The sequence below is a fragment of the Mixophyes fleayi genome, chromosome 3 (genome assembly GCF_038048845.1).
Source record: "Mixophyes fleayi isolate aMixFle1 chromosome 3, aMixFle1.hap1, whole genome shotgun sequence".
Taxonomy (NCBI): domain Eukaryota; kingdom Metazoa; phylum Chordata; class Amphibia; order Anura; family Limnodynastidae; genus Mixophyes; species Mixophyes fleayi.
Window position 1 is genome coordinate 133,866,086 of NC_134404.1, and position 20,868 is coordinate 133,886,953.

Here is a 20,868-nt window from a genome sequence, read left to right on the forward strand (position 1 = left end):
AAATTAAGTTTTGTGTAATAATGTGAAATGACACAGGGAAAAAGTATTGAACCCATGAAGAAATGGGAGGTGCAAAAATACATAGAAAGCCAAGACACCAGCTAAAATCTATCAGTAATTATAAAGCAATCCTGCCAGCTGGTTCAGCCACAACTGATGGCCTATAAAAAGGTGTCTCATTACGAAGGTGTCACACAAGAAACATCTCATGATGGGTTAAAGCAAAGAGCTCTCTCAAGACCTTCACTACCTTATTGTTGCAAAACATACTGATGACATTGGTTACAGAAGGATCTCTAAACTGCTGAATGTTCCAGTGAGCACTGTTGGGGCCATAATCCGGAAGTGGGAAAAACATCAATTCACCATAAACCGGCCACGACCATTGTGCAACTCGCAGAATTTCTGATAGAGGAGTGAAAAAAATGATCAAGAACCAAGGACCACTTCTGGAGAGCTTCAGAAAGACCTGGAATTAGCAGGTACAATTGTTTCAAATAAAACAATAAGCAATGCACTCAACCACCATGGCCTGTATGCACGCTCATCATGCAAGACTACTTTGCTGAAGAAAAATATGTTGAAGCTCGTTTAAAGTTTGCTGCACAACATTTGGACAATCCTGTGAAATACTGGGAGAATATAGTGTGGTCAGATGAGAGCAAAATAGAACTCTTTGGATGCCATAATACACACCATGTTTGGAGGAGAAATGGCACTGCACATCACCCCAAAAACACCATACCAACAATGAAGTTTAGAGGTGGAAACATCATGGTGTGGGGCTGTTTCTGCACACGGTAATTGGCCTACTGCATGTGATTGAAGGAAGGATGAATGGAAAAATGTAGAGACATTCTTGATAAAAACTGCTGCCATCTACCAGGATGCTGAAGATGAAACAATGACATCAGAGGCACTTCTTGACAAATATTTTGGGGCTTGACTACTGAAAAACCTGTTACTAGTGAATCAATGGCTGCTTCTTCATACAGATTGCTTCAACCCACACAAGTTCTGCGTCCCCTAGGTGTAGGGGAACAAGTGCATTTTAGTAGACAAGAACTTGAATACTAAGACACTACTGCTTATTTATTGTAACACACAACTGGAAGTCTGACATCTTCAGCCACAATACCCAGGAGGAGAGTCCACAGGAAAGTCTTTCAAGAATTGGTGTGATTGATACTGGTGAGCAGTCCTCAAGGTACCACAGATCAAGTTCAGTTATTGAAAAGTTATTCTTGGCATTGGGGTTCTTCACAACAATAAAAGTGGGTCATTAACCCTCTGAACTAACCAATGCTGGTCGTCTTCTATAAAATTAGCAATACATCTAAAACAATCAATTTCTAGACAATTAAGAGCTTTTAATCTACTGCTATCTTCTCCCACTGACAACCTCCTTTCAGCACTGCAATTTCCCGGTTTATCACTGTCAGCCAAATTTCTTTACTTCTGAAGATCCCCCAAAAAAGATGATCACAAATGAAGGGTGAACATGCAGTCTGACACTCTGGGGCAGTGGCGAAACTTCCATTGGTGCGGCAGGAGTCGTGCACCAGAGCCCATGAAGATAATTGGGCCCTGGTTCCCTCCTTCCCACCCCGAGGCCCACAGCTTACTAGTTCCACATCTGCTTTGGGGCAAACTTTATGTCCTTTGTTTTCTGAGCTTATAAACATCAGTTTTTGTAAAGGTGTGAAAAAAATATATGGCATTCTGCTTCTGACCTTTATAAAAGCATGCACATAATAAAAGGCAACAGGTAATATCCAAGAACTATTGTAAAATCTTATTTTACAGGTCTGTCCACATAACCCACTGCATTATTTGATCTTCACTATCCTGGAACTAGCAGGCCTAGCCAACCTGTGGCTTTCCAGCTGTTGTGAAACTACACGTGCCAGCATGCTTTGCCAGTATATAGCCAGCTGATAGCTGGAAGGATATGCCAGGACCTTTAGTTTCACAAAACCTGTAGAGCCACAGGTTGGTCAATCAGACATGAAGTAGTCCTTTACCAGTCTTTGTTTTTTAAGCTCTTTTCCTAAATACATCTCTATGTCCACATCCTTGCAATAAAGTATATTGCACCATGGATGTAATCAGGATTGTCCAATACCTTACTTAGGCCTTTTGGGCCTCTCCAACACTTCTTGAAGTCTATGAATCAGGCTACAATGGGCAGTCTTCATACATTACTACTGTGGTTTCTTGTAGAATTTTCTTCTTACCATTCCTTTTTTTTTTAGGTCAATAACAATCTGGACTGACGTATTGCCCTTTAGCTGCCCTCTCTCGTGCATCAGCCCCTCAACGTTAGGTTGTAAGTACACATAAGTAGGGCCCTCTATCTGCTAATCTTGCTGCTTGCCCCCATTTTGTCCACATGTTCTTCAATGTACTTTAAACTCCTACAGGTTCACTTTGTTACCTTTCATTATTCCTTATACACTGTATGATGTGTTTATACTAGAGCAGTTTAGGGTAGTCCTATGCCGGTATGCTTATTTTCTTTTTTTTTAACAGAATTTTTTTATAAAAGTTTTTACATACCGCATAATGTCCATTTTTTGCCTATTCGGTCTTCTGTATTGATTGTTAAATATATTCTACTCTCTGCTGCGCAGCAATTTTTACTTATGTGCCACCTTATACAAATGAGAATAATATAGGGCCGATTCGACAAAAGGATTTTTATCTCGCCATTAAACCCTACTTTTTTTTAGTCAGACAAACAGCCGTGGCCAGGACTTAATATCATACTTGATGACTTTCTTCAGCTCCCTACCGGGAGCCAGCCCGTGGAGGGGGGCGGGACGGACAAAATTGCGATTCACCGGGAATCGCGGCGTTTGGGATCTAATTCTGCCCACTTCACTAGGAAGTGGGGCACTTCCTAGTAAAGTGGGCAGAATTCGGGAGATTGCCACACTCGCCCGGGAGTCTCTCGCAAAATGCGGGAGTCTCCCGGACATTTCAGGAGAGTTGGCAAGTATGCTTAATTTGCATGACTGGTGACCCCTGTTGACGTGAACTCACTTTACACACTGCAGCAACTGGGATGACATATTACCCTTCCTCAGTTTCATGGGCATGGCTCACCAATCTAGCACCTTACAGTCATCCAATTCATTCTTGCCTTATATTTAATGGAGATATTGCAAACAATTTTTTCACTAATTTCAAGTCTTAATCCTGTAGTGTATTAGGCAGACCTGTGTGGGTCTGTTTGACGTACTGCTACACTTACGTAGGGTTTCACCGATTTTGACCTAGCTAGTCACTTGGATTACCAATGTATGCCAGTGTATCGTGATGCCAGTTTAGGTCTTGACTACTCTCCCTGTTATATGAGCATGAAGATATATTCCACCAAGAGGATCAGTTCTCCTCTGAATTGCAGGAGGTCTCAAGACTTGTAATGGAGGCTCATGTCTGGTTAGAAAGCAAACACCGCAAAATATTTTTTATAGGATGCAAAAAAAAATTATGTTATCTTATTTTGCAAGGTTTTTTTTTTTTATTTTTAGTCTGCCTAGTTTAGACTATTGGCATCTTGACTTCACTCCTCAAATTGGAGAATACTTTCCTTAGCATGGGTGCCTATAGGTAAAGGGAGTGAGCTAGATATCTAGATATCTCCCAGGGGAGAACAAATAGATAGACCTGTATACGGCTATAACAAGTAAACAAGAAAATGATCCTTAAGCTTACTAAATCCTGGTGGCTACTATACAGGTCCTGCAAGTATACTGTAAAACTTCCTACCAGAACCCAGTGACCAAAAAACATTATACAGCAAAAATTCAAGGCATTGGTAATCATCTTCAAAGTAGCAGACACATTTGCAGCCATGCAGCCAATGGCACTAGCCATCAAAACCATACATTAAACTTTTCGGGAGACACCTTGCTCATTTCCAATTCAAAATCTAAAGCGTGACTGTTCTGCTTAATTCCTTAAGCGTGTTTATTTTTTAGGGAAAAAAAAAAAAATGTGCCTTGGATTTCAATGGTTGGTTCTGCTCCAGGTGAGGAAACTGACAGTGTCCTTACTAATGTATTACTAGACTACAATAATAAACCATTCCAGGAGAAGGTCCATTTTTGAAGCCAGTACAATCTATTCCAACCACTTGCTTACAGTCTTGCTGTCAAGGTGGAAGTAACACAGAACAGATTTTGGTGCTTTTGAAACAAACCTCCCCTCCCCCACCCCGAATTAACATATAATGTAGGTGGAACTGTTCGTTGTCATGAAAATTCCTAACAAACATTTAAATCCCAGCCAGAAAGTTCTAACATATCAGACAAACACACATTCCACACAACGTAGTTATGAATCCAATGATAACCTTAACCATCTGGACTGAAGGTGAACATTTTAGGCTTCAGTGAAAAAAATAAATTGTAAAGTTATTGTAAATGGAAGGTAAAGAAAAAACACATTATACCCAGATACCCATAAAACCCAGCTATCCTCCATATATCTGGCTGCACATACTCCCGCAATTAAACTTTATCCAGCCATTCAGAAATTATGGATAATAGGTGTACTATAGTATAGGGATGTGCACCGGCCACTTTTGGCGTCTCGGGTTTTTGATTCGGATTTGCTTGAGGTTTTGGGTTCGGATTTGTTTTCGCAAAACACCTGACGAAAGGTTTTGGTTCGGATTTAAGGTTTTGGATTCGGATTTATTTTGAAAAAAACATAAAAAGTGCTAAAAACCAGTTTTGTGTTTTTTTTTTTTTCACTCCTACGCTATTATTAACCTCAATAACATTCAATAACAATCATTTCCACTAATTTCCAGTCTATTCTGAACACCTCACAATATTGTTTTTAGGCCAAAAGGTTGCACTGAGGTAGCTTGAGCACATAATGCCAAAAAAAGAGGTACAAGATGGAATTGTTCTGGGCCCTCCCTCCCACCCCTCGCGAGATTCGACGCGAGACTTGGACGACAGAGCCTCGTTTTCGTTTTTTGCCCGCCGGAAATATCCGAACAGTGCTCGGATCCCGTTCGGATCCGCACTGTTCGGGTGGGCTCGGATTAACGGAATCCGAGCCCGCTCATCTCTACTATAGTAGACAAATACAACATGTTTAGGAATATGCTCAGCACAAGACCCCCCCCCCCCCCCAAAAAAAAAAGAAAACTAAGTTCTCACAAAATCTCTAGCCTGTGTTTTCATGCAAAAATGTGTGCTGTCTCTCTTCCTCAATTGTGAAATAGAAGACTGGACTCAACAGGAACTTGAAGATAGTTTTTGGTTCTAAAACAATGTCAGCCAAAGTGCCAAGAGAGTTGTAGACAACTAAAAAAAAAACCAACAAGTTTGCAAAGTCGATTTACACCTCTGGGGCAAGCAGAAGCTACTAAGCAAATATAAAGGTGCAAATCAGCTAAAAGACGGCCGAGAGCCATTAATATGAACTTTGACGTGGAAACTGACTGGAACTACTTCAAGGCTGCATATAAACCAAGTCCAACAGCTCAGACGTCAGGGACTTGTTAGGTGGAAATTACAATGACCTAAAGAAACTGATGAGAAAAACAGTGTACATTTATCCTGATTGTCACAGCAGCATCCAAGCCTTTATCATCTAAGTAGCTGCGCCGAGAGCTGCAGAAAGCAAGAAATTTTTCTTTTTATATACACAAAATGAAAAAAGCCTGTTCGGTTTAAGTTACATTTCTAGAATATTAGTCCTGGAAATTAAAGAAGAATGGAGGCCGCAGAAGCATTTCATCACTCGAGGTGGCACATGCACAATTTCACAGTGCACTGAAGCCGTCTGGAATACCTACCCACCAAACTATTCCTAACATTTTCCATTCATGTGCAGTTTATGGGGAAGATTTTGACATTCTTACTCCAGTCCACCTCATTTACAAATCTCACGTGTACTGCACAAATTCTCTGAACAATCTTACCAAAAGGAAAGAAAATTGAAAACCTAGTGGGTTTTTTTTCTCCTCACTAACTGTAGGCCAAATCAGTTATTGGATCTATATCTATATCTCATTAAGCATTAGACCAAAAAAGTAGTCTGTGCATATAACTAACAGTTTAATGAACATTATATTCAGGAGGCAGATAAATCAATTTAATTTCTTAAGCTTACTTTTTAAGAGAATTGTGTGTTGGGGATACCAAATCAATGACAAAATATTTAATGAGTCGACAATTAAAAAAATCAATGTGGTTATGATACTATTGTATTGACTTGGCAGATTATAAAGTATTTTAAACATGCCCAGTCTAAGTGTGTGGGGGCAATTGGCAGAATGACTATCAGTGAACGACTGGGACTGTCTAAAATTTGGTCAATCTGCACTTGCCAACATTTTAAAATATGTTTGATGCTTTTCAGCTTGCAGAAATCGTATCCTTAAAGCTGGGTACCCAATAATGCAATTATTGTGCATATCACACAAACAGTTTGGTGAGATATTACAACCGTGTGTACACTCCAACGATCATTTTTTATTGTACCAAAGCACATCAGATCTGACTGTAAATAGTCTAGGTGTGTACGCATTATTATTATCATCATCCTTTATTTGTTAGACGCTACAAGAGTTCCACAGCGCCATACACAGCACAAAAAACAGACTATACAGGGTGAAACATTACTGAACAATAAACAAAAAATACCAAGACTTCAGAAACTCCAGGCAGGCTAATGCAGTAAAGACTGAGCAGAAGAACAGGTATGGAGACAGGAGGGAAGAGGGCATTGCTCAAACGAGCTTACATCCTAAGGGAAGGTAAACAAAACTCAGGCACAAAGGGAGCCAGTTGAAGTATGTAGGGAGAGAACAGGGGGCCGGGAGGAGAGAAGGGAGAACGAGTGGAGCGGATGAGGGGGTTAGGTGGAAGGTTGGTAGGCTTTGAGGAACAGGTGAGTTTTAAGTGCCCGTTTGAAGGAGCACATATTAGGAGAGAGGCGGGTGGAGCGAGGGAGACTGGGAGAGAGCCTCGTAAGTGGTCAGGATTTTGAAAATAATTCTGTAGGGGAATGGGGAGCAAGTGTAGGGCAAGCCAGAGAGGGGTGTGGCAGAGGAGGAGCAGCGAGAAAGGAAGATGAGCCTTACAGCCGCATTGAGTATAGAGCGGAGGGGGACGAGATGGGAGTGCGGGAGGCCGGTAAGGAGGTTGCAATAATCGAGGCTGGAGATGATAGTTTTGGTGGCATCTTGAGAGAGGAAGGGCCGGATGCGGGCAATGTTGCGTAGTTGGAAGCGACAGGCTTGGGCAAGGGATTGAATGTGGGGGGCAAAAGAGAGGCGTCGAGGGTAACGCCAAGGCAGCAGAGTTGGGTGACAGAGGAGATGGTGGTGTTGTTAACAATGATAGAGATGTCATGGTGGGAGTGGAGTCTAGCGGGAGGAAAGACAATGAGTTCAGTTTTAGAGATGTTAATCTTGAGAAAGCGCGAGGACATCCAGGAGAAGATGGCAGAGAGGCAGTCGGAAACACGAGAGAGGAGGGTGGAGGAAAGATCGGGCGAGGAGATGTAGAGTTGAATGTCGTCAGCATAAAGGTGATACTGAAGACCGAAGGAGGAGGAGATGAGCACCAAGGGAGGAGGTATAGAGCGAAAAACGAGTAGAGAGCCGAGAACAGAGCCCCGAGGGACTCCAACAGGGAGAGGGTGGAGGAAGAACCAGACGTGGATACAGAGAAGGAGTGGTTAGCGAGGTATGAGGTGAACCAGGCGAGGACAGATCCAGAGAGGCCAAGAGAGAGAAAAGTTTGTAGCAAGAGGGGGTGGTCCACGGTGTCGAAGGCCGCAGAGGGGTTGAGGAGGATGAGTAGGGAGAAGTGAACCCTGGATTTGGCTAATAGGAGATCATTAGTAACTTCGGCCAGGGCAGTTTCGGTGGAGTGGAGGGGGCGGTAACCTGATTGGAGAGGGTCGAGGAGGGCATTGCCTGAGAGGTGTCTGGTGAGGCAGCTGCAGACAATCCACTCAAGTAATTTGAAGGCATGGGGAGAAATTAGATAATTAGCAAGAGAGGTGGGGTCAAGATTAAGTTATATTTTTGAGGATGGGACAGATAAGTGCATGTTTAAATGAGGAGGGGACTACGCCAGAGGAGAGTGATAGGTTGAAAAGGTGTGCAAGGTAAGAGCAGGCAGTGGGAGAGAAAGATCAAAGGAGGTGAGAGGGGATGGGATCGAGAGGACAGGCAGAGGGTGGAGAGGAAAGAATAAGGGAGCGAACTTCTTCCCCCGATGTAGGGCAGAAGGAGCACCAGAGTTGATTGTTGGAAGGAGGTGAAGCAATAAGGGAGGCGGGAGAGGGATGGGAGGAGGAGATGTTCAGTCTGATGGCCTTAATTTTGGAAGAGAAAAAAAGGTGGCGAAGTCAGAAGCAGAGAGGGAAGGCAGAACAGGAGGGGAGGGGGAGAGGAGGGAGTTGAAGGTGGCAAAGAGGTGGCGGGCACTGGAGGACTGAGAATAAGGGACTTAAAGAAGGATTGTTTAGCAAGGGAGATGGTGGAGCAGAATCAGGCGAGGATAAATTTAAAGTGAAGGAAGTCGGCCAGGGAGCGAGATTTCCTCCAGCAGTGCGAGAGCACTTTTGGAGGAAGCGGGTGAGTTTGAAGTGCCAGGGTTGGGAAATAAAGCGGCGACGGCGGATAGAAGAGGCCGGGGCCTCTCCATGATCGTCAGGACTTTGTCGCTGGCAAAATTGTTACACCAATTGCATCTGAAGATAGATTGCATTAGTGTGTACCTAGTTTAACAGTAAACAGAATTACAGTGAGTTGCTCAGGGTCAGGAATTAAATCCTAACAGATTACAGACAAGGGCAAAATTTGACCCCTTTTGAATAACAAATACATTTTGGGTCAATAGGAGATATGCCAGAGAAAAATCTTTTAAATGTAGAGGGATTAAAATCAGAAAGACAGTCCATACAATTTGCATTGTGACAGGACCAGCAAGGCTGGAGAATGTAGGGCAAGTGTTGTTAATGAACATAATTTCTTATTAAAAAGTCTCTCAAAGCTGTGCTGCAACCTAATAAAATTTGACAGTTGTTGCATAGAACTCCATATTTTATTGTAAGTTAATTGTGAAAGCTGCTGGCAAATGTTAACATTGGCGTGAAGTTAACACTAGTATGAAAGCATGGTTACATTTTCTTAAATGATTTTTAGGAGCCCCAACATCAATTATATAAGCTTTGAATGCCCGATTTTATCACCCGTTTACGCAAGCCCTAAAAGGCATATATCTAGTACCAAACTTTGCATGCCTATAGGCTTAGAACTGGTGTAAATCCAGTCATGCTCACTGCAAAACAATATTTTAATAGCAGAGTTATGCCAATGTTACTCCGCTTATATAGGGAAGGATGGAAAAATACAAATCAAATATAGACACATAAGCGAAATGCTGTACAACCTTTAGTTTAAGAAAATGAAAGCATTGCTTTGTAACAATTTGCAAATAAGACCGTTTTAAAGCACAGTGCAATAGATCACTTTTTTTGGCAACTACACTGGAGGTAGTAACCTTTTTTGCAAGAAAGTCAAACTACATGGCTCAGATATTATTGTACTTATTTGTAAACACATTTTAGTAATGAAAAAGGTTATTATAACTAATCAATTCTGTAGGTAATTTTTAGCTGGTACAAGATTAATAGTTAGCTTAATAGTTGCAAATATAGTATGTGTTTGCAAAGAGGACCTGGATGATCCATCCTAATCATGGTGACCCAATGTGTTAATTCCTGATGCAGGTTAAGGAACCCTGTAGAAAATTCAGTACTCCGAGAAGTCAGTGTAAGGTTGCAACAACTTGGTAGGTCGACACTCTTATTTTGGATCACTGTAGCTGTGAAATTGGTGTGAAGAGACCACCTGTCCACACAGTTCAGAAAAGTAATACCCAGCAGGGTGTTCCAACAAACTACATGTGAATATCCCTGGGTTTATTAGCACAAGGCTACACAATTTCCTCTTCTTGGATAGTTCAGCCCAGATCTTAAGTCTGACCCTTCTCTTGGGGCCAAAACCATTTAAAATTTGGACCTCTGGCTTTGCCATCTTCCCATGTTCTCCTACGCTTGCTATTTTTAGCTCATTGTTTTCTATTTTGGCAGCTGAAAAAGCGCTGAATGTAATTTTACCTCCTGCCTCAGATTTCTCCTTAAAAAAGAGAATACAATGTCCCGTTTATAACAAAATTGTTCACTGGCAGAGAAAATGGAAGGAAAAATGAAATCTTAAAATGAGTGAGATATATATATCTATCTATCTATCTATATATAATGAAGGCAGAGCATGAATGAATACATCTAGCCCGACAAACAGCTCACAACAGATTTTACTTTGTTATTGTCTATTCAGCAAAAACTAAGCCACCATGAAGAAACTGTATTGGAATGCAATCCATAAGGGTGTACTTTTTCACTAAAAGGCAAATGGAGCTAGGTGCTACTACTTAAATGCACATCAAATCATTATTTGATAGTCATGACAGTCTATCATCCCCATTATAGAACCAGAACCTCTGGTAATTAGGTTTGGAGCATTTGGGTTTGTGTTAACACCACACCAAGGTGGGCAGCACAGTGGCTAAGTGGTTAGCACTTCTGCCTTACAGCACTGGGGTCATGAGTTTAATTCCCAACTGTGGCCTTATCTGTGAGGAGTTTGTATGTTCTCCCCGTGTTTGCGTGGGTTTCCTCCAGGTGCTCCGGTTTCCTCCCACACTCCAAGAACATACTGGTAGGTTAATTGGCTGCTAGCAAATTGGTGTGTGTGTGTGTGTGTGTGTGTGTGTGTGTGTGTGTGTGTTAGGGAATTTAGACTGTAAGCCCCAATGGGGCAGGGACTGATGTGAGTGAGTTCTCTGTACAGCGCTGCGGAATCAGTGGCGCTATATAAATAAATGGTAATGATGATGAAGTAGGAAAAACACACCATCTACAATGACCCCAAAATAAATTGTTGCTGCTCCTTAGCCCCTTAGGAAAGGGTTAAAGGGTCATTTGCAACAATTTGAACCCCCGATTGCACTAGAGAACACTCTAGACCAGTAAGCGGCAAAATGAAAACGATGGAGCGGGAGCATTGTCCTCTCCTCTTCACCAGGTATGCAGTGTACACCTCTGTACACTACCACCCTGTAGTGTACAGGTCACCTGACCCACCCCGGTAAGCTCTGGAGCACCCGGCTGCTGGACTGCAGATGAAGACCTCCTGTTGCTCACCAATGCTGTTGGCCAATCTTCCCAGGAGTCTGTGCCCCATCAAATTAATGCAGAGTTTTGCAGACACAGGATGTGGACACCACACAATCATTGAGTCTACCGTGAACATTAAACTGGAGTATTAGAGAAAGATGAAATGAAAGAAACAAGGATCCTAGGCACACTGACATTCCAAAACCTTGATTCTTTTCTTATTTGGTCATCCAGTTGTAGATTTGTCAAAGTGTAGACTTAGCCCTATTGAGATGCTGTGGTAGGACCATTAGAGTTGTACATAAACAAATGCCCGTTAGCATAAATTAACTGAAGTGTTGTAAGAAGTGGTCAAAATTCCTCAAATGTCATGTATGAGAAACTTACATAAAACTGTCAAATAATTGCTGCTGCTAAAGGCTGAAAAAAAGAATGAAACTAAAATCAGTGTAATTTGTCACAAGATTAGATTTATCAAGTTTTAGGACTTGGTGAGAAATAGATGATTGTTAATTTATGCCCTGATAAATATGCACTTTTTAGTCATTCAAGAGACATGTTATACTATTCGCAAGTTAAAATGTGCACAGTCTAATGAAGGGAAAAAAAAAAAAACTCTTGCAGCTGGGTTTCTTTTGCTTTGCTCTAGCATAACATTTATTGCCTGAACTTTGATAATCCCAACCTCTAATGCAAAATAAAGCTGTAATTCAGGAATTAGAAAACCCTTCCTATCCCAAAATTCAGTTTTACAGTGGACCTGTCAACAGGTCACAATAGACTATGGATCCCAGGGATCTGCCTGTTTCCTCTAGTCCTCTGCCAATGTTTGAGTTTTCACTCCCACTTTCTGCTCCTCTCCCTTCCCAGCTCTTCTTATTCTCTAGTCTCTTAAGAACATCTCATCCTGTGATCACATTTTCCTGGCTGCTGCTCGAGACTGAAATACAGTGACCATTCAGAAAAGACTCACTTCCAGCTTTAAAATGCAGAAAACAGTGAAAGTCGATTATAATTCTGCTTTCCTCATGATGGGAACACCACACAATTGAACTAACAGGTAGCTGATGGTACATACTAATAAAAGAATGCATCACATATTGAATCATCTATACATCAAAACAAATAATCCAACACTTAGTCTGGTTACTGAATTCATTAACCACCAAGACAGGTTACTCTTTTCTCCAGTCACACTAAATAACCCACCGCAGACTGGCAGAGGTTCAGTAGAAGAGAAATAATGCAAAGTTATAATGCATATTTGTGGCACTTTGTAAACATTCATGATTCTTCATTCAGCCTCAGAACTAGTCAAGTGATACGAATGTATCAAAACTAATCAAAATGTTGCAAAAATCAAAACAAAAAGATGATTCATGAAAATGCTGCTTTCCAATACAAATGCCATTTTAAAATGAACCATTTCTGCAAACTAATGAATATTGATGCAAAGGCCAATACCATATGGATATGAAGTGTAACACACACGCCCCCCCCCCCCCCCCCCCCCAAGTCCAATAGGTTTCACTTATTTTAATATGGCTGAGAAAGAAGCATGTTTCATAAGGACTCAAGTGAATAGAATTTTTGATACAAATTAGTTAGTTCTCTATCAACAAAGGAAGCATTTATAGAGAAGTGAGAGTAAGAGGTTGGAGCTCACTACAACTTAAATCTGTTCCTTTGTGCTGCAGTCTGGATTTTAGTGGTTATCACTTCTGCCTCCCAGCACTGGTTTCATGAGTTAGTTTCCCAACCATATTGTAATCTGTGTGGCATTTGTATGTTCTCCGTGAGTTTATTTCAGATGCTCCGGTTTCCTCCCACAATCCAATACCATACTAGTAGGTTAATTGGCCGCCATTAAATTGACCTTAGTCTCTCTCGGTTTGGTTGTGTGTATGTTAGGGAATTTAGACCGTAAAATTCAATAGGGCAGTGACTGATGCAAGTTCTCTGTACAGTGCTGCAAAATTAGTGGCGCTATATAAATAGCCAATGATGACTGTGCCCCTTGAAGTATGACCACGCAGCAGCACAAAAGTGGTCTAATGAAGCATTCATTACACTGCAATTGGGAGTGTGCACCTTCAGGTAAGCTGGAGCAGAAAGTTTTGCTATAGCACCATACATGGATTTGACTATGGTATATAGTTCTAGTCAATAATACAAACAGAATTTCTGTGTCTTGGAAAGGTATGACCTTGGATATGTTATCTCCCAATTTACATGTCAACAGAGTTCAGTTTAGACTAACTACAGGATTTTGTAATGAAAGACATCTCACTGCAGGTTAAATGCAGACGTTGCCAAAGTTTAAAAAAGAAATTTTTTTTGTTTCGTTTTTTTTTTTTTTTTTTTAAAAAAGGAATATATCACCCATCATAATTCTAACAAAACCATTTTTTGCAAGAAATGCTCAGAAGTTCCCCACTGCTCCTGGCAGTATGACTCCCAGAAAACTACTAAGTGACTAAAACTACTCAGAACTTCCATCGATGTAAATGGTCCCCTCATATGTTTTGAGGTAAAAAACAAGGAGAACTACTTTTTGACAATAGAGAAAAATTGTATAGAGCATTCAACACATTATAACAATTAGGCAAATTTTGTTTTGCCACTATGGATCATTGTTACATGGTCAAATCATACAGATCACATTACTTTTTCGTGAATTTACTTTAAATTCCTTTAAAATTATTCAAAACAAAAAAAAAAAAAAAAACTTTCAGCAAGCATTAAATCTAATTTTATAAGCCTTTCAAAAAATGGATTTTTTGCCAAGTGTGCCTTCTCAAACAGCCCCATCCTCTCCTTTTACCCAGTTCCTGACTTATCAAGAGGTTAGCTGCTACCTATTGTACCTAAACTTTTAACCTCTGAAATGTAAACACTGCAAAAATAATTTAACAATGGAAATAGATTGAATAAAATTGATTTTGAAACACTAAAAATAGTAACATACATGAGCTAGATAACAAGTCTATTGACATATATAAATACTTTGATCACTTTAGTCATCAGATTTGAAAACATCCGTTCCTGTTGGACAGGACATCCAAGAACACACAGATCGGTAAGTGTTCGAGTGGAGAGAGGAAGTATTAGAAAATAATAAGTTTTTATTAGGTTTTAGGTACCAGTATGTAAAATATAGTCTCTAACAGACAAACACTGCATTTTCCAGTAAGTCGTCTATAATTTAAGCACACATATATTCTTTACCACTAGACTTTGAAAGTGAAACTACTTCCTCCCATCTTGTTTAAACCTTGAAGTAAATAATCAAATCCAAAACACTGCTTCATTGCACATTTTGCCCATTACAAGGTGTGAATAGAGTTATTCTAGATACATTTACAGAGGCTACCAAACATCTACATCAATGTCATGGTCAAACCACTCGGTGACCACATACTCTACGGTTGGGTACATTGTCAATCTGGAAGACACCACTCTTGTCATGAAATAAATGCTGCAACATGGGGTGAAGATGATTACTCAGAACAGTAGTGATCTTTCTCATCATTTTTATACACCCTAACAATGCTGAGATTTGATGTTTTTAATTAACACATGATCCACACACCTGTGTGAACTCCCTTACTTTCAAAATGCTTGGCGAGCATCATTTACCATGTTTCATTTTGTTCCCCTACCTGTGCTTCTTAAGAAAAGGTTCTCTGTAACTGTAACCTAATATCTTATTTTAGATATTGCATTTGGGAAATATTTGATCATATTATGGGTTTATAATAATTTATTTTTTAAGATTTTTTTGTTTTAAATTTAGAGCCGTCGTCTACACTTATTATAGGAGACAATAAATTTTACACAAAGTATGCCTATAGTGCAGGAAAAAAAATTAAAAGTAATTCAAAGTTGTAATATCTATTTAAGAGACACAGGATTCACCCCCAAACACTTTGATCCATTTGATAGTCAGAATTATTGCGTAAGCTATATATGAACAAACAACTCATCACATACAGAAGAGCTCGTCATCCCAGAAACAGGGCTCCATAAAACCATCTTCTTGCACACATTATTCCAGCTATGAAGAACTTGTAGATTAAGTCTAAACACAATAGAACTTAATTACAGACTTACTCCAGATGTGTTTGGACATCTATATAATCTTCATAATGCCAGGTTACACCGATCTGAGCTTGATCTATGGTAAAAACTACATCCCCATGGTAAGAGTAAATATGTAGGGGGCTTAAATACAGTTGTCATTTGCTTTCATGGAGAGAGGGACTTTACTAGCACTGTTAAAGAATTGTGAATTGCTGTAACAGGGCGACAAATTACTGTTAGAAAAACACTTAACGCTACATATGAAACATCTAAATTTGAAAAACCCTAAAAATGAAATGGTCCTAAAGGAGCAGATTGATACAAATATGATCACAGGCTTGCTGAAATCATGAATTCCCTTGTCATCACTGTGGGGTATTTGGTCTCTAAATTTAATGGTAAAATTTTTAAAGTAAATACAGTGCAGATACTCATGCTATTTTTAAACAGAAAATATTTGGATGGTAATGAAACCAATGAATTGTCTGACCATACTTCTCTACAGTCCCTTCCACTGAAGCAATTTGGGACCACAAATGGGTATATTGCATATCATAATGGGACATTGGGGAAAAATAGGGAGTCTACCCCCTATTCACTCAAACTCTGGGGGCTATGCTGTTTGCAATTAGCCAAATATAAGAAAGAACAGTTACAATAAATATTCATTCCACTGACCTAAAATCTCTTCTCTTCTCCAGTTCCTCCTGAGGAATAGTCCATGGCAGATTCTGAGGTAGACACTGCAATACCTCACTGGAGAACTCTGAGAAATCCACACCGTATTCTGTTAATATTCCTTCAGTCTCTGGCTCAATCTCCCCAGCCTGACCCAGGCTCTTCATCAGCTTCCTGAGAAGAGAAGATTCTTAATATGTATGGACAATTTTTTAACGCATTAAAAAAAAGGGATTACTGGAGTCACTGGAAATATGGTTTCACATTCACACAACATAAAAAGCATATATAAAAAGGTTCAAGTCAATTTGGCATAGTTGCAGTCATAACTAAATAGCAGTCAGTGTATCAGTACGCTGCAGTAAGGCAGGCCAGCATGTCTTGTGTACACTGTATCACATTGTTAATTGCTTTATTAAGATTTGTACTGTATACTTCGGCTAGGTCATAATGAAGAATTTTTCCGACCAACGTGTTACCTACAATAATTTTACCTACGACTGAAGGTCTGATCGCTTGGGCAATTCATGCGTACACACTAGACACATTTTAAACAATTAACGAAAGACCAACCGGCCGAGCAGCGACTTAACAGCCATATTGTCGTGTTAAAAGATTTGGGGATATCACTAGAGGGACCACATAAGTCATTTTGCAAAATCTAAGAAATGTAAATAATGGGCTGAGCATGTTCATTAAGAACCACCCAACAACTCTTAAAAGGAGAAGGAAACATCTTCATTCATTCTGTAACACATTTGTTTACAGTGCATGTTCTAATACACAGCTTTTGTATTTTAAATGTAGGTCTTTATGCTATACTAGAATGACTAAGAGACATAGTTATAGAAGCACATATGCAAAACACATATACAGAAAACAAGCCTAAGCAATTTTCTTGTAGACTGTACTGACAAAGGTGTATAATTAAACAAGCAGACATGCTCTATACATCAATTCAGTAGAGGGATACTACTTTTTTACCTTTAGAAGTACCTAATTACCACCAATTGACAGACGTGTGTCGACCGCACCACGTGGGAGACATACAGCTATCAGAAATTTACATACATGCCCCCAAAGCAGTGGCAGCTGAGGAACGGTCAGCAGTTGAATGTGGATTGATCGGAAATTTATACAAAATAATCATCTTGTTCCAATCACCTTCCGATCATGTAAACAGTATGACCAACCAAATGAACCGACAATCAGCACTGTGGAGTGATTGTAGTCCAGAATGTATTTATACACACTGGGTGGACATCCGAATGAACGGTTGTATGTCAGCTGTTTTGTATGATGATTGGAAAAGACTGAAAATTGGAGTGATCAATGGTCTTTAAGCCTAGGTACACACCGGAACTTTTTCATCCAATCATTTTTTTGTTCGTTTTTTGCTTTTAAACAACCCAAGCAAAATTATTTCTCAGGTCAGATCAATCTCTTGGTACCACATTGGCAATTATGAGAATTATACTCGAACAAAAACAAAAAACAAAAAAAAAAAACGGCAAAAAAAGTTACAATTGATTTTTCGTCCATTGTGTTTTCCATTGTTACATTTAGAATAAATCTTGCTAATTGATACTCCAGATAGACTATGTGGAAAACATGCACATATTTCATGGTCATTTTAAATATGTGAAACAAATCCTGTCAAGCTTTGCTGAACAAAAAGATTTCCAGCAGCAATAAATTTGTCCAGAATAAAACAATCTTTCCGGGACCAGATTGACCACAGCAAGTGATGAAAACCATCTTTGCAAGGTGAATAGGAGAATACGTTTATGATATAGGAGAAACTCTTGTGTTACCAATGGTAAAGAAATATTTTGTGGAGTATTGACATGAATCCTTTTCTTTCCCATTTTACTTTTGTTCCTCTTCTGTTTCAACTTTATGTGATGGAAGCAATGGAGAACCCCCTATTGGGGACATTTCTTCACCCTGGTTCTCATCGCACAGGTCTCAATTTTGAAGCATTTGCATTCCTGTCTTGAGGGCCTCATTCTGGTCATTGTTGTCTAGAAACACTTCTGTCTGATCATATAGTCAAAAAATTACTCACCCAGTACTTTTCACCCTTAAATTTTACAGGTTGAAACCCTTGACAAATTAAAATAAAAAGTTTAGTCAAATTAAAGTTACACAAATACATGCCAGATTCACCTTCTTTGTGTGCAGGAGAACCCACATGCTTCCTAGACAGACAGCACAGTACCCAGCACTCAACAAGCCAAGTGAACCAAATTGTATGTTAGATAATGTCCCCTGTGTTGCCGATGAAAAGGATACCCATTAGGCACTAAGTTCTGGGACTAAAGACAAAAGGAATAAAACCATAAGCAGTGTGCGTTTATAAACGGCGTGGGACTTTAAGGTTGTGGAAGGGTTTGCTGGTCTGTGTCCTGAGGCTCTCTCTAATCCATTAACAACCCCGACATTAGATATTAAAAGTCAAAAACCCAAAACATTGTCAGCTGTCATATTTCAATTACATTTAATTTCATACAATCAATGGGTACTTTTAACTGTTAACATGTATCCTTTGGTGCATACCTTGTGTTTATTTGCAACAAATACAATTTCCCATTCAACATATTTGCAAACCTATCCATAGGTCTCTTAGTAAGTTATGCTTGCTGAAAATGTGAACAACATTACAGCTTTCTGCCCTCATCCCTGGTTGCATGAATGTTTCAGAAGCAGAACTGGAAAGGAATATAAAGCTGAAAGGAGTTACATAAACACAAAGTGTTATTATAACAGAGATCAAGTCGAGTGCACAAGTGTATAAAGCTGTGGAAGACTGATGGAACTAGTTGGGACTTATTCAGCTCATGTCTTTGCAAACCTGTGATTTGACAATGAGAACAAGAAAACCTGGACAGCGTGTTAGCAGTTTACATAAAGTTTGCCATGGGCTTGCCGGATGAAGTTGATATGTGATTTCATCCCTTCTTAACTTGCTTGGAATAAGACATAACATTCCTGCCCAAACAAAAGCTTGTCAAGAAAATTACAACTGTTGGAGAAGGATCTGTATGTCATGATCTGGTGTTTTGTGGCCTCACCCAGGTCTATCAAATGTAACTTTCCTGAGGACACAATTCTACCACTATCTCACATGTTCCACAACTACCATCCAGCTTATTTGGATTATCTGTTATATCAAATGGCTAAACTAATTACTGTACAATGTTTCTGCCAGGCAATAAGAACCAAATAACTCTTAAAGGAATAATTTCAAAAACAGAGGATATATTTTTCTTTTGAAGGGAACTAAGGTAACCTCTTCCAAAGCCACATGAAAGGAATACATCACGAATGTTAAATCTTAAATATTTCAGTCTTAATTATTTCAGACTCTTACCTACTAGTAGGAGTCCCATAATTACAATCTGCGCTGAACTACGCTTCATGTGGACAGCATATTTGAAAACAGATTTGAGTTGAAACAAAATTCAGAAAGGAATTGGAGATGTTTTACTTATGAGACCTACAAAAAGCATATAATATCCTAAAGTGCAAAACAAGGAAACACTTAGATTTCGTAACTCGAGTTAACTAAATGACAAAAATAGTATTTTAAATTATATTTTCTGATCAAGCTACTCCATTGTATGATTTCAATGACCAATAGGTTATTAGATGTTGCCTATATGAGAACACATAATTCCGTTTACATTTGACACCATATAAAAAAAGAAACCCACCGTCATCTCTTTAGCACTCCCAGATGCAGTTAAGATGTGGACATTCTAATTTTCTACACCTCCAATTGAGCCTTCTTAAAAATTGAAGAAATCACCTACCCACAGTGGAATCAATTTTGTGGGATTTACCAGCATGAAGCATATCAATTTGATAGGAACCACAGGCACTGCCTGGCTAATATTCATGACGTCTGATGTTTGAGATAATAGGTTTCTAGTTAGTGGTCTATAGCAGGGGTTGGCAACCCCACGGCAAGCGTTCCTGATATGGCGCGCCGAGCTCCGTAACCGTCTCACTACAGTTGCTGAAGATGCCCGAAATGGAGCTGCTGCTTTAGTGAAGCAGAACTATGGGAACCGTTGCAAAGTTTCTGTTCATGATCGCAATAGAACAAAAAAAAAAAAAAAATGCAAATGAGCAAGTTACAGGACATATCACAAGTCCATGGTGAGACTAACTGTAAACCAGCGCTACAGATCTCCTGGTATTGAACTGCAGGTACATGTGAGCCAGCTTGGCAAGGTCCATGTATTGGAAGACCTTTGCTGCAAAACAACTTACCCAAGGGTCTACCTCCTTGTCTGCCTCTGGTTGAGTCATAGAAAGACTGGGGACACTACAGTGGTACCAAATTTTTTTTTTTTTTTTTTTTTAGCCATGTGACAAGATTTCACCACTTAATCAGAAGACACCCACTGTCCTCAGAATTTAAGCCACCCTTTTGTATTTACTTTCATCCATTTCTTTTTTCACTTCACACATGGAGAACATACAAACCCCACACAGATGTCAGAATCAAAACCATGTACCCAGTGTAAGGTAGTAATGCTAACCACTGTGCAACCCGCTTTATGACTACTTTCCTGAGAGATTCTCTTCAAACGAAGGATGCCGAGTGCAGGTAAGTATGAGGGACACAAGGAACTGGGGGGGGCAGCTACGAGGCATAATATGTATTGGGGTTACTATAGTGAGGCATAGTGTGAACGTTTGTGTGTGTGTATATCATAATAATGGACCAACAAACACACACACACACACACACACACCTGGGATTGTAAAGATTTTTGTCGGCAGACAGATAGAAAAAGGTTGCCGTCCCCTGGTCTATAGTGTCATCAATATTAGTTCAGTCCACCCTAAGGATGCCTCCACTGTACAGACAAC

At 39.8% G+C, this 20,868-nt stretch overlaps 1 protein-coding gene and 1 long non-coding RNA gene across 3 annotated transcripts in view; one reads left to right on the forward strand and one right to left on the reverse strand.

Annotated features, from left to right (window-relative positions):
* LOC142144026 (uncharacterized) overlaps nt 1-20,868 on the forward strand; it is a 995,146-nt gene that overhangs the window by 197,040 nt on the left and 777,238 nt on the right. The window lies entirely within an intron of this gene.
* The window catches only part of DIS3L2 (DIS3 like 3'-5' exoribonuclease 2), a 216,220-nt gene that overhangs the window by 89,044 nt on the left and 106,308 nt on the right, over nt 1-20,868 (reverse strand). The window contains exon 10 of the mRNA XM_075202357.1: nt 15,985-16,158. Within this exon, the coding sequence (XP_075058458.1) occupies nt 15,985-16,158 (174 nt within the window). The remainder of the gene's footprint in view (nt 1-15,984; nt 16,159-20,868) is intronic.